This window comes from Alligator sinensis, unplaced genomic scaffold, assembly GCF_000455745.1.
Source record: "Alligator sinensis unplaced genomic scaffold, ASM45574v1 scaffold707_1, whole genome shotgun sequence".
NCBI lineage: Eukaryota > Metazoa > Chordata > Crocodylia > Alligatoridae > Alligator > Alligator sinensis.
In genome coordinates, this window is record NW_005842065.1 from 2,432,434 (window position 1) to 2,449,774 (window position 17,341).

The window sequence follows — 17,341 nt, forward strand, 5'->3', positions numbered from 1 at the left end:
TCTCGTGGTTGTTGGGTGTTTGCGTAGTATTTGTGCTATCAACTGGAGTGATGTCCTGGCCTGCCAGGCTCACTCCTGGTCATGCATCAGTTCCAAGACAGGGATGATATTAAGTCAGAGCAAACCCTATGTGTGCCGATGCTCGTAACTCACTTCAGACCCAGCTTATGTTGGTTTTGCTTTTTTTTTTAATCTGGACCCGTGGGCTGTTATCTAGAGTGTGTGTGTGTTTCCATGGGTCTATGCCTTTTCTTACCTACTCATTCTCCCTCTGCCATTCTCCTTCCCCCTCAACCTATATATGGAAATGGTCATCCCTGTTATAATTAAGCCTGTCTCTAAAGCAGTTGAGTTAAATGTGTGGCAGCAGGAAAGTCATTTTCAGAGTGGCCGCTACTGGCTAGATGGAGCTCAGCTAATGGCACCTGCTCTGGAAGCCACATAAGAGCATCCACAGCAGTGCAAGGAGGTTTAGAAACTGGTTATGTTAGGTTTGCGCACACACATTTTTAGTGCAGATGCTTCCTCTCAGTAGTTTCCAGTGAAAAACCTCTTCTATCTAACAGGGTTTCTGTTACCATAGCTTGGTGTTCATAGTCTTTTCCATCCTCTGCTGCATAGTGGGGAAGCAGTATTATTCTTATTGTAGAGAGGGAACTGGGCACAGGGAGGCTAGGTGTCTTGCTCAAGGCCACATGGAAAGTCTGTGGCAGAGTGAAGAACTGACCTTCTTTCTTAACACCAGGGTCATCCTTCTCTCAAGCCTGCGAGGTTGCCCAGCACAGCCAGGTATAGGGCCCCAGCACTAGCAAGAGCAGTTAGTGCCATTTCACTAGGAGAGAGGGTTTGTTGCAGCTGCGTGGTGGTAACAGGGCAGGACGCAGTGAATGCCAGCCTTGTAGAGAGTCTGGGTGGGGTCCCAGCCCCAGAGCCTTCCCTGTCAGGAGTGGGGAGACGTAATAACCATGAGCTACTGACTCTTCCTTGTCAGCTCCTCAAAGCACCTTCCTGCTCTTCCCTGTTTAAAAAGGAGAGAGCGAGAGCACCCAGAGTTTAATTTAAATCACGTCTCCCCAGCTTGTTCTTTTCTCAATCAATATTGCTTTTTGCATCATATCTAATCTCTTTTTTTCTCCAAAGTAAAATTTAATTAAATAATTCTAATGAATGTTTAATGATGTTCTTTTGTCATTATTAAATCTGTAATAAAAAAGAGTCTGCAGCCCCTCTGCCTGCCTCCCCCTCCCATTCCCCCCTCAACATCCCCACTTTCTGCCTCTCCCTCTCTTGCGCACATACTGTCCTGCTGTCTCCCTCCCCACCCCCAGCTCTGACAAGGCTGGCATTCAGACCTGCAAACAGGAAATGAGAAAAGGAGAAACAGGATATTGAGTTTGGATACTATCTGGATCGGTAATATCACCCCTAGCTACTTGGGAAGGAACCCTTCCCCATGCCGAGAATACTAATATAGCCCGCCGAGGCTTTGCACTGACGTCCAATAAGGCAGCACAAAATCAATATGAATTGATAACTCCAACTTGAAATTCACATACCCGGAGCAAGCTTCTTGGTTGGTTTGTGCTTTGCCAGCTGGAAAGCAAGTGTGCTGGGGGCACAAGGGGGGGAACAGCTGGAGATTCCCTTCCACAAGGGACCACTTCTCAAGAGACAGGAGAAGGGAACAGCATCAGGAATCCAGCAGTGCCTGCAACATGACTCAGATTGAGCACCCAGGATCATGGGGCAAACTTCATCTGTTGTTTCTAGAGGCAAATGGCACTTCCCAGTGAGGTCTTTCACAGATGGGGGTGCAGAGCTGTTTGGTTGGTCAAAACTAATGTTTTCCACCAAAATGTTTCAGTTTCAACCACTTTTTTTGGTTTTGGTTTTGTTTGGTTTTTTGGCGTTACTATTATTTCAAGCCCAAAAGCATGACACAAAGTCATATGTTGTCTCCATTTAAAATGTTGACATTTTCAGTCATGGTCATTTCCACCTGGAAAATGTTTGGAATGTTTCTGTTTGTTTCCTGATCATTCCTGATATTTCAACCTTTCCTACTGGGCACAGCAAGTGCTTTCAGCCTGCTGGGATTTCCTGCAAAAGGATGAGTCTGTTTTTCAAACAGGTCCTCTGAGTGTTAGGCCAAGACCCAGAGATTCACATGCCCATATCATACCCTCCACCCATCTCTTGCAACACTGCAGAGCTTGTGGAAAGTGCCATTAAGTACCTTATACTAGTGTGAAGAAGGACTGTGTCAGGCAGGGTAGTGGGGAATCCAGTCTCAGGAGGATGTGTGAGCACTCTGTGTTCGTGAGGTAGTTGGGTCTCAGTGTATGGGTATCCCCGCCTTGAAGCCCCTACTGCATCTAGCTGTTGCTGGATGCTGAGCTTGTCAGAAAGCCAGGCCCTCTTGTCCCTTCTCTGCTGCTTTAATTCAAGTTCACTGACTTGAGTCTGCACAGGGAGCTAGTCTGGGATACCCGATTCATTCCCTTTGTGACTGCTCCTATTCTGGAATAAGAGTGTGTTGCTTGGAGTTTCTGATTCCCACCCAGCTTTAACCCCCTCCACCCATCTCAGTCCAAGTTCTCTTCCCCCGTGCAGGCAAGCTGTGGTCTCACTCCCCTGCGATGCATTCATTCAAGGGGATAGCATAATTATACCGAGCCCATGTTCTTCCTGAACCTGACCCGGCACTGTGGCTGCTGTAGCTCAGAGACATATAGAACCAGTCCCGTCACCGCTGCCATGTTAAGTAGGCAAGTTGGTATTATCACCTCTGCTGTACAGAGGAGGAAACTGAGTCACAGAGGGGGTTGCGGCTGCAGGGAGCTTGGTGTTAGCATGTGACTGTACTAGCTTCATGCATATAGCATTGCTCAGAGTGTTCACTGGGTCTGGAGCTCCAGTGCTCTGCCCTTATGATATTGTGGCTTTCCATGCAAAGTTCTGCCCATGGCAGCATCCACTTACTTTGCATGGGAAAGTAACAGTTCCAGGTGCAGGGCAGGAGGGAGCCAGGCCCCTGGCCAGCCTGGGCTTGTGTGGCCCCGGCATCAAGGACTCCACGATGCATAGGGCAAGACTCCCTGCCCTGAGCGGCTTCCAGCACAGGTCAGAGCTGCCTGGGAATGGATCCCACCATACAGCAGTGAGTGCTGTGGTGGTTGTGTCCACTGCAGAGGACAGGAAGAGGGCAAGCCAGCTTTCTACCATCATTAGTTCTGAATTCAGTTGGACAGTGGAACAAATCACTGGACTTGTAGGTGTGTCCCTTGTAGCTCAGGTAAGACCAGTAGGATGTGGAGAGTCAGGTGGATGGACAGACAGGCAGCTCTGCTCTGCCCAAGTGGGGGCTTTATATGGAAGGGACTGTCTTGCAGCCAGAGAATATGGGTGATTTAAAAACAAACATGTAAGCATTTCAGCAGCTCCCTGCTGCAGACCCTAGCACCCCTCATTGTCTGAGATGCCAGTTGGAAAGGAGATGATGCTGGGCCCAGTTTGTCCCAGGCTGTTCCCCGCAGCCCTGCTACTGAGGCCTGACCTCACTGGGAATCTGCAGGTGACCAGGAGCCTGAGATCCCAGGTTCATCACTGTCCCTGGCTAATGGCACCATGACCACCATGTCCTGGCAGCAGGCACTGCCTGCCAGTCCAGGTAGCTCACCTGCACCTCATCACTGGGGGCCTCTCTGTCTGTAACACTCCAGTAAACCAATGGGGTTCTGAAACAGTTCTCTCACTGAGCCTCTTTTTCCACCTCTGGTTTGCACAGAGAAGACTGGGCATGGAGTGGGGGCCCTGTCAACCCTCCTTGGCCAAAGGCAGCCCCCACCCTGCCACCTGCCAGGAACACTCCCCACAGCGCAGCCCCTTGCTGGTGACACCCAGAGAAAACACATTTTTTTGTTAGCATTCAGCAGCGATATGACAGGCGCCCTATGAATTCTGGGAGATTTTAATAAAGAAGACAGGCCTGTGAAATTTAATAAAAGAGTTCATCAGATTATATGGTGATGGCTCCGTGCCACAGAACTGGCAGTAATATCCTCACAGTGGGGGGTTTAACCCCTTGAGGGACAGAGCGGCGGCACTGTATTAAATCTTTCAGTAGCATTTCACTCGTGGCACTTCAATATTTATGAATCTCGGCGGCTTTGGGAACCTCGTCGGGTGTTTTGTTTGTTGTTCGGTTTTATATTTAAGCGCTGGTCCCCATCCCCGACATTAATGGCTTGAGTCCCAGGTGCTAAGAGCAAGGTTATAACAATTATCCTCTTCTGAACCAGCCTGGAGGATGGGGCAGGGTCCAGCCACTCAGAGCTGTGCTGGTGAGTTGCAGGCCCGGCGCTGCCATGCTCGAGTGCCCTCAAACAAAGCAGTGCTCATGGCTGGTTGAGGAGACTAAGCAAACATTTCCCCTGTCTGCCATCCCAGCCCCGAAGTTCATTGTGTCCCTCTCCTGCCTATAGCGAAAACGTGTGACATCTGCTTTAAAGATCCGAAGTGCCAGGAGCGACGGTCAATCCCACTAGCTGGGGAAGTTCTGCACTGTTGTTAGCTTCTCCCTGGACTCATTGTGGAGGTTTCTGTTCTGTGCTATTCACATTCTTATGCTCCTTCCACCACCATCTCACCCAGGGCTGTCCAGCAGGGCATGAAGTGACATAACAAACAGCCGCTGCATGAAGTTATCTCCTTCGCGCTGCTCCCCAGGGGAGGGTTCTGCCCGGCATAGGGTGGGGCTTTTGGGGGAAGTTTTGGTTTTTGAGGACTTTTTTTTTCAAGTGTGCACCCTCTGCAATATTTATGTAAATTGAAGAAGCATCTGGACGTGGGAGGCAGTGATGTCCATGCTTTGGGCTTTGGTTTCCAGGGGAAGTGTGTTTCATAGTCCCAGACCAGCCCCACAAAAGGGTCTGTCTCTGCCAGAAGAGTTTCTGATCAGGGTCTTTGTGTTAGAGATGCTCTGGGCCTGGTAGGTGACAAGATACTGCACATCAGTGATGATAAGGGCTGAGACCTTGAGCTTGGCTCTAAGGTGGGAAGTGGGCTTGAATGGCAGAGAAAGGTGCAATGGGATTCAAGAACTAGTCTCTGTGGGTCAGACGTCTTGGCTCTACACCACCAGTGCTGGGGGTTAGGGCCTGGCTGGCTGAGAGCACCAGTTCCCCAGACACACAGCAGGGAAGCCCGCTGCTGCCGGGTCTTTTCTGAGCAAGGCTGGAAAGCATCTTCTGTCAGAAAGCAGCTGCTTTCAGAGGCCTTTGTAGGCCTGAAGTGGAATGTGCTGGAGCCTGGAAGTTGCTACCAAGTGCTCTGCATGAGTTTATGGCACTACATGGGTCTGGAAACAGTCCACAAGCATGAGCTCTGTTGTGTATTGTCACCATCTAGATAGCAGGTCTTAGCAGGCTTCATGCTCCACTTCCCCTCCTCACAGAAGTGGCATCCAGCATCCTCATGGTACAGAGGGCTCCTCACCCTGCAGTTCCCCCTTAGGCCTCACACCTTCTGCCAAAGATGGGAGTAACCTGGTGGGCACACAGCAGCCCTCACCTGAGCTCCCCCATCCTGCCTGCTACCTCCACACCTAAGCCAAGCTTCATCCCAGGAGCTCACCAGTGTTCACAGCTTCAAGCATTAGTCACCCCCAGGGAAAACCTTCCCCTTTCAGAGCAGATGAATGAGCAGCTCAGGTCTCTGGGGACTGGCTAGGCAAGCAGAGAGCTTCCCCGTGGCCTGGGAGCAAGGACCCAAGCCGGCCTGGCAACAGAGTGAAGTAAATTTGCTCAGCCAGGATCTTCTGCAGGTAGCAATGGCTCGGGATCGGCCAGGAGGAGGGGCCTGCTTCTCCAAACTGCCATCAGTGAGAGAATGGCAGCATTGTTAGCTGTGACTGATTGTCTGAGTATCCCCAGCCATAGACAGTAGGCAAGCGCCCCTTCCCAGAGGCATTCACCAGGGAGTCCAGTGAATGCTTTGGAAGGAACAGGAGGGAGGTAACAACTCGTCTCCCCAAACTCGCAGTGCTCCAGCCTCTGTGTTGCTGGCACCACTTGGAAACCAAGCAGAGGGGAATTTCGCCCTTAACCCCTCTCCCCCACCTCATATTGGCGAAGGAGGAATCTGCTATTGTGGCAGGAGTGAAATCAACTCCCCGGGATGAAAGGGTGCATTGTGTTTCCCCTCTGTATCCCACCCCTGCCCCCAGCTCCTTGCCCTGGCCTGAAATCTGGAAAGAGGCTTTACAAGTTCCACTTCAATATTTCAGACGGCGAGGATGGATTTCGCAGCTCAGCGCTAGGTAAACAGACCTCGCTTAAGCCTGGACTGCTTCATTTTGACTAAACCCTAACTAAATAAGCCAACTTCATGAAGCACCGGCCTCCCAGCTTTCAAGGGTGCCTTGCTCCTTGCTTCATTAACACCTTTTAATCCTGTCAGGACAATCTCATATGCTCCAAATTACCCTTCCCAGGCCTGGGTCAGGATTGTCCGTGCCAGCACAACTAGTCAGAGAAGTTCTCTAGAACTTGCCGCTCAGCCCACGGGAGCTGCTGGGAGGGGCAGTGCCTGAGCCCTCTGTCTGCCTACAGTCTTCTGCAGTGCATTCTGCACAGACAGCAGAGCCCCGGGCAGCAACGCGGCCAGCTCTGCAGGGTTGAATGGCTGTGTTGGCAGCCATGGTATTACCAGCTCGAGTCTGCTAGTGGCCGAAAGCCAGTGAAACAACAGAAAGCAGACAGAGCACAAGACAAACCCATTCGTGTATTGGCCGGGGGGGTCTGAGCCACATCACATGTGGGTTGTCTTCATGGGAAGCTGCATGCTGCCTGAGCCCAAAGGTGCATTTGAACCTCCATTCTAATGCTCCTGTCCCCCTGCCTGGGAAGCCGCGGGGCCAGGAAGTGTATGTTGCTGTCCAGGGATCCTCATGGGGCCAGCGTCAGTCATAGCAGGCAGCTCTGACCATCTGACACTGTTCTGCACCCTAGGACAGAAACAACCTGGTTGTGAAACCAGCAGGCACCATGATCAGCCTTGCTTACTGTCTCAGCAGTGAAGGGGCCATGCAGTCTAACCTCGGTGTGGTGCTTCTAGGAGAGGGGCGCATGTGTTGGTAGAGGGGGTGTGAGGGTTTGGAAGCCCTCCATGATGCTTCTGTCTTTGGCACAGGGAGCTCCCAGGTGCTGGGTGGCTAGCCCAGCATCTTTGCTGGTGCTAAGCAGCTAAGGTCACCTCCACCACTGAACCTGGAACCCAGTTAGTGTCGGCCGTCTCCCCTCATGTGTTTTCCGTGGGCCGATGTTTTCAGACATCGTGTCACCGTGCTCCCGACGCAGCCTCCCATCTCCCCTTGCAGCCCACTGGCGGCAATGGAGATGTATTCTGTTTCTATGGCAACCCAAACAATATTACCTTGACTTAAACGGATTCGGGCGATATTAAAACCAGCCTCTTTAGGAATTCCTGGTGTTGCCGGGGCTGAGAATTTTAATTTTGTGTAATGCGAGCTGACACCGTGTTTATGAGCTGCTTGCTGAATGTTTTCTTCAATTAGTACAAAGCAGCACGGATTTGTTTTCGGGGCTTAGCTGGGAGACAGAGGGTGCGGGGCTTGTGGTGCCAAGGCGTTATTGAGTTAGGTCGCAGCATCCTTCTCTGGGCAGCATCCGAGAAGCCCTTCCAGGAGCAATCCAGGCAAGATTGCTGGCATATGACAGAGTGCTTTAACAACACTTGCCAACCTCCTTGTCCAGAGCAGGAGGATAAACAGGCTAGCTGGCCTGCGGACAAGCAGGCCTCTTCTGCCAGCTCGAACATGTGCCTCAGGCACTGTCTCCAGGTCTTCTATCAGGTCCTGTGACTCATAGGGCCAGGAGGGGGAGAGGTGTCCCATTCGTGCCAGCTACAGAGCCTTGCTCCTTGCTCTGACCCAGTCAGGATAGCCCAGGACACTACCAGGCTAGTGCCTTGGCCAGAGATGCCCACCTTCCTGATACTTCTGCTTCCAGTTTTATGCCTCTGTTCTGTAGCCCAAAGCCACAGGCTGGGCCCAAAGCCACAGGCTGGGTGAGAAGTTCCCAGGTTTGAGGACACAGGTGGCTGCAGCCACTGCTTCCAGGAACAGGAACCAGCTGAGACCTGCCATCAGCTTGGACTGGCCAAAGCGTCTTCATTCTGGGTAGATCAGGACTTAAGTGCATCACGGGGAAAAATTAACCTAGCCTATCATCTGGTGGTTGATTCTCTATGGCCAGGATGGTTCAAACATGTGGACTGGAAGCCAGGAGTGCAGGCACCTGCAGGGACATGTGCTCTTGCTTCCTGTACTTGCTATGATTCACCCTAACTACTCTGTAGTAAATGAAAGCTCCACCAGGTCCAGTGCCTGGCACTGGAATGAGAGAGGTGTGATTGGGAAGTCAGTCATTAGCTGGGAATTAGCCATTAGTCTTTGAATTCTCCACTGTGTGGAGTCTTTGCAAGGCCACCTGACTTGTCCTAGGAGAGATGCTCCAGCCTTTTGGCAGGGAGTTGGTCAGTGCTGGAATCCCACACCAGGGAGGTCAGACTGGGTGATTGCTGTGTAACCTCTGGGGCTTTGGGTGTAGGAACATAAATAATCCCTGACTCAGCAGCAAGGCATAGGCCTATAACTGAGTCCAGGTAATAGAAGGGACTGTGCTTTCCTTTCCCCTCTGGTTGTAGTGCTGGGTGTCAGTGTCAGGCTGAGGGCACAGATTCACCGTGACTCACCTTGGAGGTCTGTGCAAGGAACTCAGACTAAGGGGAGTGGGCATGAGGATGAGTCTGAGTTTGAAATACCTGATTCCATGATTGCAGCATCCTTTACACTGAACCTTTTCCATCTCAGACTCAATTAAAAATTAAACATGAATTGCAAAAAGACAAAGAGAGGGGAGAGCCCGAGAAAGACAGAGAGGCATGCACACACACATGCATGCATACAGAAGAGGGGTGAGAGATCCCACGCGACTCCAGTTGGAATGTCCCAGGCACTAGAGGCGGGAGCCATTGCTCCAGCACAAATCCATGGTGGTATTTGGAAGGGATGAGCCCTCCCCTGTAATCCTCTTCATCCCGCTCTGCAGAGTTTGCCAGGAGGATTAACCCAGTCTTGTTCTCAATCCCAGTTTATGAGTTCCCTGCTGGTGGGGAAGATCCTGTGTGTTTAAACAACAGCCTAATTAATCCCCATTTTATTACTTTCTCTTGTCAAGTGGCTAAATAGAAGCTGTCAGCCGGCAGCCACCGTGCTCACATTTGTTTAGATCCCAAATTACTTCATCAGAACCATCTGCTGTGAACGCAGGGCGCTCAGCAAATGTGGGTTTCTCTCTCTGGATGCTGTCTGGGGCACATACAGCCTCTCCCCTGTGGCTTTCTCTGCCAGGAGAGTGTTCAGCCCTCGGGGACTTGGTCATTAGAGTGGTTTAGTGGTCTGGGAGGAAGTCTGGCTGGCTGGGCAGGCTCTTGGTTCTGTGCCCAGAAAGGTGCTGCCCCATCTAGGAGAGAAACCCAGGGCTCTAAGTCACTGGTGGGGCAGGCCCTGTTCCTCACAGGAACCACAGAAACTGGGAGGGAACCAAGAGAAAGGCAGCACAGGGCAGGGACAGCAGTGACCTGAGCTAAAGACCAGCTGCAGTCCCAGAAAGCATGTGTTGTTCAGGTGGACATCTTAAACTCCATTTCGTCTTGGCACCCTGGGGCTGTTAGTTTTCTGCCTCTCCTGTCTTGCTTTGGGCCACCATGCTCAGCTCAGTTGTGGGAGCCTTTCCCAGTCCGCTGGGAACCCAGACGCCCTACATCTGCCCTAGCTGCCAACTTCAACGCTGATGCTGTGCTGTGGGAATGCCAGCTTGGGGTAGGGGGAGCAGCCATTACTCCTCCATGCCTGATGCATTGCCCTGGCCATGGTGGCTCCTCCCCTCCGCCCCCACAGCCAGAACCCTTCTGCTGCCCCATTTCCACCCACCAACCTCAGCTCCAGTACCCTCCATGCCCTAACAGAGCCCCAGGCCAATCCCTTGCTGAGCCTTTACCAGCCGCAGTGCCTTCTAAGCCTAGTCTCTACCCCCTTCCCCATGCCACCTGAGCCTCCCCTCTCCTACACCTACCCCTACCCCATCCCAAATCCCAACTCTGTTGCCTGATGGCCTGTTTCTTCCCTGGCTGCGCAGGCTGTTCCAGACGAAGTGCAGCAGCTGCCTGAAGGCTATTGCCCCATCCGAGTTCATCATGCGGGTGCTGGAGAATGTCTACCATGTCCACTGCTTCTACTGCTGCGAGTGCGAGCGGCGCCTGCAGCGTGGGGACGAGTTTGTGCTCAAGGAGGGGCAGCTGCTATGCCGCAGTGACTACGAGAAGGAGAAGGAGATGCTGAGCGCCATCAGCCCCGCGCCCACTGAGTCTGGTGAGGGGGCTGGGCAGGGAAGAGCAGGTAGGGGCATGGGCAAGGGAAGGGGCTGTGTGTCAAGAGACATGAGCAAGGCAAGAAGTGCCCAGGGCTTAAGTGCTTCATCTGTCCTTCTTATAGAGCATCCTTCCCCAGGGTGCTGAGACAGGAAAAGGAGCTGGGGCTTAAGTCTGAGTGGTGAGGAGTGGGAAGGGGAGTGAGCCAGTTGGGCCCCAATCCTGTCTAGGCAGAGGAGGAGTTCCAGGTTAGAAATGGACAGCTCTGTGCACAGAGCAGTCATGGTTATGGCCTTTGCTGCATCTGGGGGGATCCAGCGCCCATGCAGTTCCTGGCTTCACAGGCCCAGGAACGGAGCCAAGAAGGCTGGGGCCTGGCCAAGCTGGGGCAGTAACTGCGATTGCTTCCCCGTGCAGTGAAAAGCGAGGATGAGGATGGCAGCCACCCGCATGGCAAAGGCGGCGATGAAGGCAAGGACCACAAGCGCTCCAAGCGCCCGCGCACTATCCTCACCACCCAGCAGCGACGAGCATTTAAAGCCTCCTTTGAGGTCTCCTCTAAGCCCTGCAGAAAGGTACAAGGATCAGAGACGCCTTCTCCTCCACCCCAGGCATGGCCTGCAGCCCAGAGTTTGTGCTGGGAGGGCCCTCACACCGCTGTCTTTGTGGCCAGATGGCACTGGGCCTCATGTCCTGTCTCTGCCTGGTACCTGGGGATGAGACACTCAGCCATGCTGCCTGAAGGGTCCAGGGCAGGGCCTGGGGAGCTTTGCTCCAGAAGGAGCTACCAAGTCCCCTTGGGACAGGGCATGGGCTGAGCAGCAGCACAGCACCCCAACAACAGCCATGTGCCAAGATTCTGGGCTCATCACATGTGGAAACAAACCCGTCATGAAGGGGTTTTCCTCAGCCAGACCCTTTGCAATGTAACCAGGTCCTGACCTGAATTCTCCTCCCTCTCTGGCTGATAGGTGAGAGAGACCCTTGCGGCTGAGACCGGCCTGACCGTCCGAGTAGTGCAAGTCTGGTTTCAGAATCAGAGAGCCAAGGTGAGTGGTGCCCGCCCCCATCCCACTCGGCATGTGCTGTGCAGGAGTCAAGGACACCACAACCCACTCTGAGCGGAAGGGAACAGCCCCACTGCTCAGAACTGGAGAAGCAGTGATGGGCAGCTCCCCTCCTGGAGGGGCCAGGGTTCTTCAGGAGATCATGTTCCAAATGCCTAATTTTTTTGTTTTCTACTATTTTCTTCCACTGGGTGAAATCTCAACATGATCCCCTGAGGTGGGGGGAAGAGGCATTGTCCCACTTTCTCCCTTTCCCACCCTGTAACATCTCGGATGTCCCACTTGGGACAAGTGACAAAGTAAAAACAGGAGATAATTGCAGCTGGAAACTGAAAGATGATTTCCTGGGATGATTTCCTTTGAAAGACTCTCCTGAAGGCAGCAGAAAAAACCACAAATCATTTGTGACTCACCCCCATTCTTGCTGGGAAATTCCCACTGCTTCTTGCAGATGAAAAAGATCGCACGCAGGCAGCAGCAACAGCAGCAGCAGCAGCAGGAGCAGGATCAGCTGGGCAATCCGCGCTTGGGGACAGGCCGTGGCACAGGCCGCAGCAGCCGGCAGAGCAACGATGACAGTGAAGGTGAGGATGGGTGGGAAGCCCACAGGAGGGGCCAGGCTGGTGTCCTCAGGGCTGTGAGGAGAGAAGGGAACCTCGGCCTGGCAGCACTGGAGCAAGGCTGCAGGCTAGCATGGAGGGCAGCATAGTGTATATAGGTCAAGGGGATGCAGGGAAGGGGTCAGTTATCATTGCAGAACAGCCTCTGCACTGTATGTTTGAGGTCAGCTGCTTCTGACCAGACAACAGGGGCTCAACTCTTTTGCCAGCAGGTGAATTAGGATTTCCGCCCGGTTACCTGCTAAACAGCACATCTGCTGTTAACCCAGAGCAGCAGAGACACCATCCCCTCCTGCTTCTCCTGGCAGATGGTGCTGCCTTTCACTGCCTGCTTGTTCAGCTCCTGATGACAGTCCCTGGGGATATCCACAGCGTCCTGGGTATATAGCTGTAGTGCTGAATGCAAAGGGCAAAGCCCATCATCACATCCTGTCCTGCTTCTTCATCCTGTTCCCTTGATTGCTCATTAGATGGCGCAAGTGTTCATGGACTGGACGGGCTCATGGTCCCCTATCCCCGGATCCCCCAGCAGCAGCTGCTGCCCCTGGATCAGAACAGCTACAGCACAGACTTATACAGACAAGGGCTCACACCGCCCCAGCTGCCAGGAGACCATCTACATCCCTATGGTAAGGGGCTGGCCAGGAGGCTGGTGCGGCTCTGTGGCAAAGCTGCATCTGATGCCTGCCAGCCAGAGCTGGCAGCAGGAAGAAATGCGAGGCAAGCTGTGGTGGCTTGGCAGGGCAGTGGGCTGGGACAGGGGTGCTGTGGGTCTCATGTGTGCATCATTTAGAGTTGTGCTGAGAGCCTCCTGGGATACAGGTCCAGGAAGTGAAGCTGGTAATGCCCATCACCCTGGTGTGGTGCTGTCCATTCCGAGGCTAGGATGCTCTAGTTGGGGCTGGTCCTGCTTTGAGCAGGGGGTTGGACTAGACGACCTCCTGAGGTCCCTTCCAACCCTCATTTTCTATGATTCTACGTGGGGTGAAATGCACAGGCAGCCTGAGGCTGGGGTGTTCTGTCACTGGGCAGTACATGCTGCAAAGCTGAGGATCCTGTTGCCCCTGGGCTTGACTTATGGCCCCTCACTCTGATCAGGGCACAACACAGGACATGGGGACCTCATGTGTGACAGCTATTCCTCCCATTGCAGCTGGGAGCAGGTTTTAAGTGTTTTGCGCTGGGCCCTAACCCATATGAGGGCTCAGAGGTCAAGGCAGAGGGTCTATGGGTGATGTAGTCCTGGCCACCAGAAAGAGGGGCTAGGGAAACAAAGGACTGGGGGTGTAGGCTTGCCTGGGGGGGGGAGTGGCCAGGGGGCCCTCACTGGGGGAAGGGCACCTAGGCCTCATGCTGGGCCCTACCTGGGCCAAGCTGCACCCAGCCTGAGCAGTGGCACAGTTCCTGTTCCCACTCATTCTGTGCGCCACAAGCTGGTGGGGGGCAGTCCTGCAGCCCTAGCCACCTGGGCAGGCATTGGCTCCTCCTTCACTTTGCTCCCTCCCTCCCCCAGATTCAGAAGGCGTTTTCCATGACATGGACAGTGACAGCATCGGCCACTTGGGTGACTGCCTGCTGTCGACGGCCGAGGCCAGCCTCCTCCAGGCGCGCGTGGGGAACCCCATTGACCGGCTCTACTCCATGCAGAGCTCCTACTTCACCTCCTGACCGCGGAGCAGCTCCTGGCACCCGTGTGTGTCTCGGACCAAGGCTGCTCTGATTTCAGGTGGCAGGGGTGGGGGTGGGGGCAGGAAAGACGAAGCAGAGCCCTGCAGAGGAGCTCCCTGAACCCTGCGCAGTGCAAGGAGGCGACTGGGTTTCCAAGCATGTGAGCACTAATTCAGGGGCATCTGCAGCAGCCTGGAGGACTTCTCTGCATTGCCTCTCTCCTCCCTTTCTCTCGTCCCACGTAGATGGATGGTACAATGTTGTTTAGCTGTAACCGTAGCAGTTGTCAAGTGTTTAAGCGTCTGAGCATCACGTCCTTCAAAGACTGGCCTGGTTGCCCAGATGTGTTCTTGGAAGCAGCCAGCTCCTCTGTCCTGCCACCCATGTTTGCTCAAACCCCAGCACTGATAGACCTTGGCAGCACCCTTGTGGCCTGGCTCCTGGGATTCCATTCAGGCAGACCAAAGACTTGGGATGACTGACTGACACCACTGTCATTTTGGAGGCTGCCTTCATGGGCCCATGTCAGTTGGCACAGGAAGCATTTCAGTGACTGGGAGGAACAGAGGACAGGCCAGTATGGAAGGAAAGCTCTGTGCTTAGGGGTCCATCCACCTCCGTGAACAAGGGTAGACTCATCTCCTGGTACTACGCAATGATGCTGGGGCCACCATGCCTGAAAGGAGCATCTCTGTGGTCCATCTGCCTGGAGGCCCTCTTTTTGCCATAGGTTTCACCCCGTCCCTTTCTAGGTGGTGAAAACTTGTAAAACAGCAGTCACCAGCATGCCTGATTCCCAGAGCAGCAGACCCAGCAGGGAGGGTTGTGCTGCAGCTGCCAGGGAGCTGGGCGTGCTGATGTCTTGGTACGTGCTGTCTTGGTTCCAAAGCCACCCAGCCTAGTTTCCCCAATGCATAAAACACTCCTCCATGAGGAAGAAGTCACTGAAGGCTGTCCCTGCCACAGATCTGAGGGAAGCCACCCAGGCACATCAACAACCCAGAACCGTAGACCTGCTGCTAGCTCCCTTTGCTATGCCAGGAATTCCCCATCTTCTCAAGGAGCTCATGGAGGCAGCCTGTCACCAGGGATGCAGAACTACAGCCCTTACACAGCTCACACTCCCATTGCTTGCCTGTGAATGAAGCTGTACAAACATCCCACAGTGACCAGCAGCTGTTGCTCACTCATTTATAAAGCCAGACTCTATCTGAACCATCCCTTGGTCCCAGTGTCAGATGGTTTTTTCCCCTTAAGGCGACTCTGTAAATAGGTGATAAACACTTTGTTGTTTCTTTTAGGGGGAGAATCCTGTCCCTGGTAACTGACAACATGTGAGTTACCTCCATCTGAGCAGGCCAGTTCTAAAGGAAGGTTTTACCCATCCACTCCACACCCCATGGCTGCCGTTCCCACCTCTGCCATGTGTCTGTCCACCCATAAGAAACGAGACTGAAACCTCCCAGAGCTGCGTGTTTGTTTCTTTTGGTGGCTTTTTGCACTAGAGATGGTCTCGGTTTAGATTGTTTTGAGAGAATGTTTCAGTGAACCATGTGCCAATGTGTGTGTTTCCTCCAAACACTGGAACCAGCTTCACCCACAGAAATCCCGCCCTCGCGCTCATTGTGACCCAGTGCTGTGATGTGCCAGTGGTTTTGCATGCACATTTGGAAATAAAAACAAACTTAAAGCTGAAGTCTAAAAGCTGCCTGAGCACAGTCGGACAATCCACGCCCTCACTTAGCTCAGGACAGATCTGAGCCATGTACAAACATATAATTTACGTGGGTGAGTGTGTAAATAAGTAGGCTAGACATGGAACCAGCAGTGCTAGGTAGTCCACTGAAAGTGAATGACTTAATGAGCTTAAGAACCAATGCTTAGATTCACTTGCCATAATTAAGGAAGGAGACTGCTGCCAATAAGGCTGATCTCCAATTACAGGAGCCAGCAGGATTGTTGCACCCAGGCAGAACTTGAGTTAGCGAGGAATCAGGAAGGTACTAGTTGGTCCCTAGCTACCGGAACAGCCCAGCAAGTCCTGCTGCAGCTCTGATCTCAGCATTGCTTTGATGCACAGAGATGCTGTTAGCATCAGCAGTGTGGCCAGGTGCTGGGGCCCAGTGGCTGTAGATGCATATGCTCCTGGTGTGTTTTGTGGTGGAAAACCCTGTGCTCTCATATTGAGTCACTGTCAGGGCAGCCCCTGCTGTAAAATGTGTTTCTGTGGAGGAGGCTCCTAGACCATAGTGTGGCGAGCTCTCACTGTTCCTGTAGGCCAATGTCCCTGCCTCCATAGAAGCAGCTGCTAAGGCTGTAGTTTCAGAGCCAGGAATGGAGTCCATTGCACCTGGCCCAGGGCTGCTTCCTCTTGCCCTCTGTAAAGGGGCAGGTTGGTGGGAAAGGTCTCCATCCAGACCAGAGGCAGGACCAGTTCTCTGGCCAGACAGGGATGGCAAGATTCTTGCCCAGGGGCACAGCCTGTCTGCCCATTTGCTAGCAGCACTCTGCTCACAGCTCTCTGATGCCCAGATATGTTTTTCTTCTACATCTCTAGCAACAACACTTTAAAGGAGTCAGCTGACCAGGAGACAAGAGCACTCCCCTCCATCCACCCAGCCTCCCTCATCCCTGGAAGTGACCCGATGTCAGCTGGAGGGGTGCCAAGTTAAGCAACTGTGTGTGTGAATGGAATGTGGTTCTGTGCTGTGCTCTGCCCTCTGCCACTGCCCGGTTCAGATCTGGGCCTGCCAGCAGCACTAAATCTCCCTTGGCAAGTGCCAACACCAAAGGAACATGCTGATTTATAGCTCCTTTAAGTAAGAGAAGCAGAGTGGAAAACAAGAGCATTTTCTGGATGAAAAATTAAAGGGATGCTTTTGTTAGTTCCTCATTCTGGGCTCATGTGTAATTCACTGTATTGGTTTTCAAGTTCCGCTTGAGAGGAAACGAGCCTGAAACCAAAGTCAAAGCAACAGGCTGCAAAATTGCCAGCACACTTCAGTTTCTATTTGGAATTGTCTGCACCAAAAGGAAACAGAAAAACAGAGCAAGGAATTTGCTGGAGGAATGGGGGAATAAAGATGAATAAAGCAGGGCACAAGTCATGCAGTCAGCCAGAGGCAGAGCTGGGAGCAGAACCCAGGAGTCCTGGTACCCGCAGTTGTGACTGCCCAGCTCAAAGGGAGAATGCTGCAGGGTAATAAACCCAGAGCAAGAATGTGAGAGACTGGTCTGTAATGAACCTGGGAATTCTCCAAAAGGACCTCAAAATGGGGCTTCTGGACGCCTACCCCAGGATGCTACAGTGTTTGAGTCTCGTGTTGGTCTGTTCTCTGCTCACGATGAGGATGGGAGTGCCCATCTACCAGCAGCCTGCTCAAATCCATTTTCTTACAGCTCTCACCGTGGGAAACAGACTTATCCGCTTATTGATTTGGGCCATTTGGGATTAATTTAGCTGAATCTCTCTGCAGCCTTTGGAGACAGAACAGAATATACAGGTTTGATCGACTGCCTGAAGACTCTTTCCCA

At 52.9% G+C, this 17,341-nt stretch overlaps 1 protein-coding gene across 5 annotated transcripts in view; it reads left to right on the plus strand.

Annotated features, from left to right (window-relative positions):
* Positions 1–15,562, plus strand: part of LOC102383864 (LIM homeobox transcription factor 1-alpha-like) — a 34,469-nt gene extending 18,907 nt beyond the window's left edge. For 4 of the 5 annotated variants that reach the window (XM_006023518.3, XM_025203822.1, XM_014519900.2 and 1 more), the window contains 6 exons: positions 10,221–10,480; positions 10,870–11,027; positions 11,424–11,501; positions 11,971–12,103; positions 12,610–12,768; positions 13,653–15,562. In XM_006023518.3, coding sequence (XP_006023580.2) covers positions 10,221–10,480; positions 10,870–11,027; positions 11,424–11,501; positions 11,971–12,103; positions 12,610–12,768; positions 13,653–13,807 — 943 coding nt within the window. In that variant the 3' untranslated portion in view covers positions 13,808–15,562. The remainder of the gene's footprint in view (positions 1–10,220; positions 10,481–10,869; positions 11,028–11,423; positions 11,502–11,970; positions 12,104–12,609; positions 12,769–13,652) is intronic. The other variant, XM_014519897.2, reaches the window with a different exon arrangement.
* Positions 15,563–17,341: the final 1,779 nt, after the last annotated feature.